The sequence below is a fragment of the Aptenodytes forsteri genome, unplaced genomic scaffold (genome assembly GCF_000699145.1).
Source record: "Aptenodytes forsteri isolate BGI_AS27 unplaced genomic scaffold, ASM69914v1 Scaffold108, whole genome shotgun sequence".
Taxonomy (NCBI): domain Eukaryota; kingdom Metazoa; phylum Chordata; class Aves; order Sphenisciformes; family Spheniscidae; genus Aptenodytes; species Aptenodytes forsteri.
Window position 1 is genome coordinate 4,393,701 of NW_008794448.1, and position 9,679 is coordinate 4,403,379.

Consider the following 9,679-nt stretch of genomic DNA (forward strand, 5'->3'; position numbering starts at 1 on the left):
ATCCCTGGAAACATTCAAGGCCAGGTTGGACGGGGCTCTGAGCAACCTGATCTAGTTGAAGATGTCCCTGCCCACGGCAGGGGGGGTGGGCTAGATGACCTTTAGAGGTCCCTTCCAATCCAAACTATTCTATGATTCTATGAACCTTTCTTGTGTAGAGCCAACCTTGAGTTTCAACACAACACTCTCAATTCTGGAATTCAGAGGGAAGTTGTACAGAGCCACCAAACTGACTCCAGGAGGAGTCCCTCAAAGGTCAACAGTTTTCTGCTCTGGTTTAGGAATGGTACTGCCAGATCCAGGCTGATCCCTGCAGCTTTCTTGTGTAGAGCCAACCTTGAGTTTCAACACAACACTCTCAATTCTGGAATTCAGAGGGAAGTTGTACAGAGCCACCAAACTGACTCCAGGAGGAGTCCCTCAAAGGTCAGCAGTTTTCTGCTCTGGTTTAGGAATGGTACTGCCAGATCCAGGCTGATCCCTGCAGCCATATTCAAATGTCTTTGTACTTGGTTCCCCAGTCTCCTGAGTTTGGGATCTGGGTTCTACACAGGAGCGCATGAAAACAACTTGAATGTAGGACAGTAACTGAAGCAGTGGTGAGGGAAAAAGCACCCACCTAGCTGTAAAAGGCTAACCTTATGGTCACAGGGCCTGGAGCAAACAGGGAGGAGTAAGAGTGATGAATGAGAGCCTGCAGTTGTACAGCCTGTTTGCCATCCCTGGGGAAGCTCAGTATATCCACTCAGGCCAGCTTTGATCAGTGAAACTCAGCTTCAGCTTCTTGTGCTCCATATGGAGCTGCTGACCACACATCTGCACAGAGCCTGGCACTGGTCTGGTAGCATGGTAGGGGGTGGTTCTGCTTTGCTTCAATCCACTAAGCTAACCCATGCCTGACTGATCTGGATGCGTGTTGCAAACTGGGTTCCTCCTAATGGAGGAGGTATTTAGACCAGTCCCTGTTGCAGGCACTGTGGGGCACAAGTCCTACATTTTTTATGTCCTACATTCAGGGTTGGTTTGGTGCAGACCCAAGGTGACTCCACCAAGTGTTTGTGCTGTGCTTCACAGCCCCTGCATTATTGATCCCTGTTATGCTGGATACTGTCCTCTAGCCCTGCCATGTAAAGGAATTAAAATCTGTTCTCTTCCCCAGGTATTGCTGCATCACTGCTCTCTTCACCTCATAAACACTTTTGCGATAGCAATTAGTAGTACAGACATGTGCTTTTGTTAGTTAATCCCATTTTTTTCATTTTCAGTGAGAAATTTTGATGGTAATGTGAGGATGTTGCTATAGACAAAAATGCATCAATATCTTCTAGGAGCTGGAACTTGAGTTTCCATGTTTTCAGTAGATGCCATATGTAAAATTATCAGACTATTGGCATAAAGCCTCATGTTATTATTAAAAATGTACATGGATTGAGACGTGGCTCTTTCTGCTCCTTTCACAAACGGTATGAAAAGTCATTTATTATTCGCTATGTACCTGGAGGACTCCTTGCCTCCAGTTACTCTTGAGTGTGCAGGCATAATCAGGCTGCATGTCATTTTTTTGCATTTATATGGATGACTTTCAAAATAATACTCTCACCACAGCTTCAGGCGAAAAGCTTTCTCCTTGAGCCACAGCTCCTATCAGTTTTTTCCCCTCAGGCATACTGATCCTTAGCTAGTCAGGAAAGCATGCACACAAATCATACGTCATTAGGAAATTCTCTGAATAGCAAACCTCTGAAGTCATCCCAAGTGCTATTTGCCATGCATCATGATAAAACTGGGTAAGTTTGAGGAGGCACTAATTATATGCTTGGTCTGTCATTTATCAGTTGTTGGATCTGTTGTTCCCAGAACACAGCAACCTCTGTCGCGGCACAGTTCAACAAGATTGCCGGAGCGCAATGAGCCAAGCAGAGTTGACAGATTTTGGTATTTTATTCCCTTCGATGTAAGAACATTGCATTACAACACAAATGGGTATTTCACTTTGCCATAGCACAGCATCATATACAGATACAGTAATGTTGATCTATGGGCTTTTCTTAAAATTATAGTTTGGGAACTCGTTCCGCTTAGAACAAATGGCAACTGTAGAACTTTCATTTACCATCCACCTTTAGTTTTTGATGGTTTGTTTCAGTTAATACAATAGTGTATATATAATCCATTTTATGATTTTAGCCCCCACCTTTAGTTTGATGGTTTGTTTCAGTTAATACAATAGTGTATATATAATCCATTTTATGATTTTAGCGCCCATAAAATGAAGGTGATCTTGTTTCCCCTCAGGTCTTGTGGGAAAAAAAGCAGATGTTTAATGCAGTGAGCTAAATAATAGAAGATTGTAAATTCTAATGAATATTCATGGAGTCAAATAAGATAATAGACCACGTGTCAAGAAATAATGTGGCTTCCTGCTATGACTTCCAGTGTGGCTTAACATGTTTCAAAGAGCTTCCAGTGTCAAGAATTGTTTTTTAATATTTGATTTTCACACCTTCTTAGCACAGATTTTTTAATGCATGTTTCTGAACTCATTTGGGGTGATATTATTACTTTATTATCTGATACCTCAGAAGCACTGCAATGATGAAAAGAAGATTTTTCATGCAATCTTTGTGGGTCACAGTTTCTTTCTTTCACAATAGATGCTAAATAGCTGCTACAGAGTGGAAGTAAAACACTTTATCTTCAATATTTGATGTTCTAACAAAATAGAAAAATGGTGTTTGGTATAACGTTTTCTTAAAGAGCTTTTTATTTCACAGATAATTCTTGGAACTGCTGGAGGGTTACGTTTTTATGAATAACTGGGTAAAACAATTACTCTGTAACTTGGGATATTTTAATATCAATTACAGAAATTTAATCTTTCCCTGGATACTCTGTTGCCCATAGGACAAAAAATAATTGTGTCTTCATAGTGACAGTCTGAGTGAGGGCCACATCCAGATTAAAAAAAACTTCATTTTGTTGCCCACAAATAAATTCCAGCACAAATATGAGGTGTTTTAGCTCCTGTTATAGAAAACACAGATCTAACTAATGCACTCTGGAGCTTAGAGAATGACTCAGCTCACCTTCAGGTGAACCGCTAGGCTACATCTGTACTAGGATGTTAATCAATTACAGGAAATGTTCTTGGACACTGCAACTCATCTTTACTTTTAACGATTCCTGACATACTTTTGGCCAGGGGTCACTCACTAACAAAAAAATTCTGGTCCTGGTTCAGCAGTTAAGATGGGCCAGAGCCCATTCTCAAGAGGTGGGTTGCATGACACCACCCTGCTTTGCAAACCTCCCTTCTCTAACGACTTTCATAAGTCCTAAGTGTGAGCTAATAAGCCAAGTGCTGAATTCAACAATCACTTAGTGTCAAAACAATTTTGTATTTTCTATCAATCAATAGTCCCTCTATTTCCTGTAATACCATTACATTTCCTCATGTCAAAGTTTGATTAAATTGGTATTTTAAAAGGTACAGTGCTGTCCTTTAGTGGCAGTAATTAGAAGAATGCAAATTACATTTATTTCTGTGATAGAGTTGGGTTTTAGACCTTAGTTTCAAGATCCATCAGCCAAGAGCTTTCATGAAGAATTCACTAGAAAACTACCTTCCTCTGAACAAATTACAATGAGAAACGTAGTTACTTTGTTGTAGGGAGCTGTGAACCCAGTCCCTCTTCTCTTCATGCTCAGGGAGCTGGGATGGAAAAGAAAGCAAAGATAAATTCTCTGAATCGAGAGGAACTTGTTGAGCTTCTTGTTAAAGTTAAACTTCAAAGGTGTTCTCCTTTAGGCTGTTCTTTCCTTGGTCTAAGTTTCCTATAAAGGAGAAAATAGGCAAGTTATAAACATGCCTATCTTCGCTCTCTGTGCTAGGAACATCAGTTGGCTCTATTCTGCCTATAGCGGCCTGCTGTTTGACATTAGAGGACGTTAGCATAATTAAAAATCTGAGTCACTGTGTCTCTCTTTTTTGGGGGGGTAAATCAGTAATAGTAACACTTCAGCATAGGAGATAAGAAATCAGGAACTCCAGATTATATTCCTGGATCTGCCTCTGGCTCAGTGTAAAACCCTGAAGAACAGTTACTTTCCTTCACAGTTGAGGATTAACCAGAGGATTGCATTCCAAGAATCAGCTGCTCTGGCTCCACAGTGGTGGAGTGCCTCACAGTTTTACATGATAGTGCTTCAAACAGGGTGCACAGACACAAGAAGTGTTCTTGGATCACATTTATCTTCAGCTGAGATTGGTCCTTGCACAGGAAACACTCCGGAGCAGGTTGCTGCTGGCCCAGTTGTGTAAGTGGTCCATGTACACCCAAAGCGCATCGGTGCCCTTCTGAAAAATCTTGCACTGCTAGTGTACTGAGAATTATGAGATAAGTATTGAATGGCCAAGGAGCAAAACTGAACTGGTTTGGAACACGAACCAGATTTTAAAAATAATTACTAAACACCAAAAACACTAAAAGTTGATGTAATGTCTCAATCAGCCTCATTGGTCAAGTAAGATCAATTTGCTATACAGAACTCAGTTAGGCTCAAGGTTCTGATGTTAACAAAAATGCTTCCTGTAAAGCATAAGCTCATTACTGAGAAAAATGAATGAAGAGCAGAATTAAAATTATTTCAGAAACTGAAACTGTGACTGAATGCCATTATGACTCAGACCAGTGTTGTCAAATGGTTTACTGAAGCTTTTAGGACAGCGAGCATCTTTTTTATCCTGTATTTGTACAATGTCTAATACAATAGGGCTCCTTCTGCCTCTGGGACTCTTATCATTGCAATTTATCTCCATTACTGAAAAAAATAAAAGAAAAAGAAGAAAGAAAGAAAATGCCAGTCTTCCTTCAACGCTTGTAAAATATAAGGCAAGATTTGGAGTACTTTTAAAAAATTCAAACCCTTTGTTTTTCTCTTTTCTTCAAGTATGGAAATACTGTTAATTGGAGTTAACTCCATTCATGCAAGGAATATCTATATATCAGGTGCCTAAGAAGAATTATGTGGCTTTGTTACTGAAGGGCATATTCAACAAAATAAATCTCTTCATTTTCTGCACCACTTGCTTAAGGCTGGAAAAATTGCTGTAATATTAGCTGCATCTTCATTGTGATGTGACTGTTACTACGGTAAGCAATATTAACCTGAAGAACTTGATGACTGACTTCAGAACAATCTAGCGATAATTTAAATAAGGTTTTCATCTCTTCTTGACTGTGACGGACTGCACTGATTAAAATGTCCACACGAAAGCAATATACAAACTAAATTGGGCTCAATTCTGCCAGACCTTCTTCCTCATTTAGCAAAACGGAACTGAAGGAGACAACTTAATTTCTTGCTCAGTTTAAGGTTTGGCAAAGCATTCACATAGGATGAAGCTACTTTTGTGGTCTTATATTTATTGAAAATATTAATACACATGATAAAGAAAAATGAATACATTATTACTGTTTCTTAGGTGTTTTCATTGTGCTTGTTAAGATGTTGCAGTTTCAAGTCTTGCCATATATAATGAACAAAGTTTGCTTCTCAAACAAGGTAATATTCCATATGAAAACACAGGTAAACTTCACTTGTTTTGTATGGGTGTTTGAAATCAGAACCTGTTAAAATCCCTTGGGCCAAATTTGCTTTGCAACGAGTGGGCATAACTGCCTTGACGTCAGTGACGTTGGCCTTGGTATCTAAGCCTAGCAGGAAAAAGATGTAAGAAGAGAAATTCTAGTGAATGACAGAGAGGCAACAGTGTGAGACACAGGGACTCTCCTCACACAAACCTGCAGTTGTTTTCTCCTCTCATGCCTGAAATTCCCTACTTACATGTTTTTGAGGTGTGCCTTACTGATACAGCTGGAGCCTATTACCCCCAGGTAAGACACTGAGCCCATGTGCATGAGCTCTGCCAAGCCGACGCTGGTCTGTGCAGGACCAGATTGTGTGTCTCAGCATGAAGTAGTTGCTTTAACTTACACGAGGAGTGTAGCAAAGATAAAGTGAAGAATTCACACCGGTAGGCATTTTGGCTTGGTTTATTTTGCAGCCTGATCTAGTTTGTCGGCCCCACAGAAGAATGATAGTCTGGCAAGAGCCATGAGAGCAGCTCCGTCTTGGTCTCAGAGCTGCCAAAGGGAGGAGGCGGCAGCCATCCTGAGACACAGTGCATGGGCTGAGCCAAGAGGTAACACTAACAAGCCCGAGGCTCAGAAAAGAGGACAGAGCAGCAAGGCTCCCTGCACCAGCAGTTGTTGGGTAAGAGCACAAGAAGTCACAGAGGATTACCATTTTTTCAAACTAGACTTAGCTTTAAAAAAGCTTGGGAACAACTGCGCCAGTTTAAGATAACATGGAAAAAAGGGAACGTGATGACCCCACGTATCCTCCTGGCTCTCCAGCAGTCTGAGGCTCAGAGAGAAGCAGAGTCTGTAACTTCTAAAAGGCGATCATAGTGAAAGTTTTCTTGGCTTCTCTAGAAGTACCACAACTTCCATAACTCTTTTTTAGGACATTGTATCTTATTTTACCATATAACAATATATGGAAGATTATCTCATCATTTAAAGTATTCATCTATATTTCTTAATCGTGCAACATCAGCCTCATTGTCGATCACATGAGCTTTGATAACTGGCCTAAAACTTAACTATCTTAGACTTCCTTTCTTCATGAACCAATTAATTATCACTATGTGGACAAAAAAGATAAAAAGCAACATTTTAACCTTATTTATCTTAAAGGTGCCAGGCCTGGCTGACCAGCCAGGGAGAAAAAACAGAATCGGTGACCCCCGTGCCACACACACTCGCCCTGGTATGCTATGGTATATACCTCTGCGGCCAAAGATTACAGGCCTGGTCATGAAGCTAAAATGACCCCTTAGTTTTGAAGAACATTTATTTAGCCTTTCTTTAATATAATTTCTAGTTTAAATTGTGACCAAAATGGATGGCTCATATAAGTTAAGAGTTTGCAGCGTGCCCGTAACTTACTATATTATTAATGTGGTACTATGTAGACACCCAGAAATGAGAATGGAAACGCAGGGCTCCATCAGTCTTGAAAGCTTAGTCTTGATGATATACTCTTGTTTTAGCTGCTTACTTCCTATTGCACACAAATCAACCTAATTATCTACCAAGTCATTTTTCAAATGTTAATTCATTTTTAAAATTTGGAGTCATTTGGCAACGAACCTCTCCTAGCTATACCTGGATACCCTTAATTGATTTTGGGTGGAGAAAGAATACATTTAAACACAAGACAATCTAATTTCAGACAAAAATCAATTATATTTTTTATCATGTTAGTGTTCAGTCTGAATAGCAATTTGAAGTCTTTGAAACATTTTCTTATACTTACTTAAAGAAAACGTTATCAATTTGCATTAAAATGAAACATTATGTTTTTCATTTTGTTGAACTATTGAAAAGTCCGGAGTGGAATTTTCTGAAAGATGCAGAGATTGCCTGTAGTTTCCATAAAGACTCAAGTCTGGCAGTAAAATCTTTGTTAATTTTTTGGTTGCATTTTCCTAGACTCATATTTTAGCACTGTATGTGGACTGCAATGACATGTTGGGCAAACAACTTAGACCAATGCTTTCAAATGTTAAAATTTAAATAGGAAGCCAAAAGCAATTATGAGAAGTGTATAATCCATAAAACTGTCTTCACAATTAGTAGAGATGGTGGAATCCTACTCATTCAAACTGTAATCAATGTATTCCACTATTAACAATCAAGGTATTTTGAAAATGTCTGCTTTATTGCTGAGCAAATTTAATCCCTAATGGCCAAATTCTACTTTTCATAGTCACATTCAATACAACCTACTGCCATATTAGCTCCCCTACTATTACCAAACCAGTGCTAAAAGAAATTATTAAAACTAAAAACATTTAGAATTGTTCTTTCTTAGGTGACAGTTTGGAAAACACCTTCAGCTTACTTTTCTAAACACCAATTTTATTTTGTGCTAGATCAGCTTTACAAAAAAACAAACCCACAAAAATATTTGTGAGGGTTGCTCCAGTCGGTATTAGAGCTATTTTCAGAACCAAAAAGTATATGATGGACCTTTTTTGCCATTTTCTTTTCTTTGTATAGACTTTGAAGTGATGGGTATCTAAACTGTATGCCTTCCAGTGATCCTGCATTACTGATTTCATTTCTGTGAGATGCATAGTATTTTGCACTTTAACACTGCCTCCAACTGCTCAAGGTAGGAAAACCAATTATGCAAATTTCTTGCAAGGCAAAAGGTAATATGGTTTCCTGAGGCAGTGAAAAAAAGGCCCTTGAGGTAGATCTATATTACAGTTTCAATATAGTGGCTCATTGGTTTTCAGTATTCTTTTACATTATCATTTGGCAATAGGGTAAATTATTGGGAAACTATTTCACCTTTTCAGGTGTCTGTGCTAGCTATGCAAAATATGCTCATGCGGGTACAACAAAAATGAGAGGTTGAGTGAGAATCACTTAAGGGATAGCAAAAAAAATCATTTTTATCATCGTAATTTTTGTGTGGTAGCTAACCACCGGAATAAGCCTTTGAAAATTATGTCTTTTAGCAAAATGCTTGATTAGCACTTTCAATAATACAAGTCAAAAAATAACATTTAAAATAGCGGTGAAAATTCTGCTCAATGTGAAAGAGATGAAATGTTTATTATAATAACGCTTTAAACCAATGTAAAATCCTCTGATCCATTACGTATTACAACAGATACCTACAAAGGACACTATCTACACTGTATTTTATCTTTGAAAACTAATGGCCTGAAACTGCCAAGATCTGAATGACTTCTATAATACCACTTAGATGAATAAGGGCTGTTCATGGAATTGTCAAGAGCAAATCATGTCAAACCGATCTAATTTCCTTCCACAACGTGGTTACAAGCCTCGTAGGTGGGAGAGCAGCAGTAGATGATGTGTATCTTAAAGCTTTAAACAAATCTCACACGACATAAGGAACAGAAAGGTGGTTTTGATTAAACTTCTACAGAGCGGGTGTAAACTGGCTGGAAAACCAAAACTATAACCAGAACAATTATCAGTGCTTCAATATTAGTATTATTAAAAAAAAAAACAGGTGGCATCTGTCCTGGCTACAGGTCTCTTTGTTCTTCTAATTAATGACCCAAACGATGAAATGGAATTTTTTTATTACATTTGCACAGGACACAAACCAAGGAGGGACCGAGCTCTTGGCCAACCATTTTGCAGGCCAAGATGAGAATTCAAAAGGCACCGACAAGCTGAAGGAGCGCCACAGAGAAAACCAGAGCGAGATTCAGCGGGGGCAAGTACAACACTACGAGGAATAACCCCAAACCACTTTGTAAGGCATATGGTCACCCGGTATTTTCCCCTCGGGCCCAGTTTTCTTACAGACAGCGGCAGGGAGCTGCTTTTTTGCGCTGCTGCTTCACAGTGCCACCGCTCGGCACTCTATCCGGGAAGGCCTTGGTCTGTTCTGCCAAGGTCCGGAGCAGCAGCAGTTCTCAGCGCAAAATCCTCCATCTCCAGCAAGCTCCCCGCTCTCCTCGGGGCCTGCTGGGCCCGCCCAGCCCCTGCCCCGCCGCCGGGGCTCCGGGTTTCCCGGACTGTGCAGGTGTTTGGGCACGGGCCGAGCGCGGAAAGGCCAGGCC

The 9,679-nt window shown here is 39.8% G+C and overlaps 1 protein-coding gene across 1 annotated transcript in view; it reads left to right on the forward strand.

Annotated features, from left to right (window-relative positions):
* Positions 1–6,117: 6,117 nt before the first annotated feature.
* The window catches only part of NUBPL (nucleotide binding protein like), a 93,234-nt gene continuing 89,672 nt past the window's right edge, over positions 6,118–9,679 (forward strand). Inside the window, exons 1-2 of the mRNA XM_019474885.1 lie at positions 6,118–6,276; positions 9,209–9,334. Coding sequence (XP_019330430.1) covers positions 6,118–6,276; positions 9,209–9,334 — 285 coding nt within the window. The remainder of the gene's footprint in view (positions 6,277–9,208; positions 9,335–9,679) is intronic.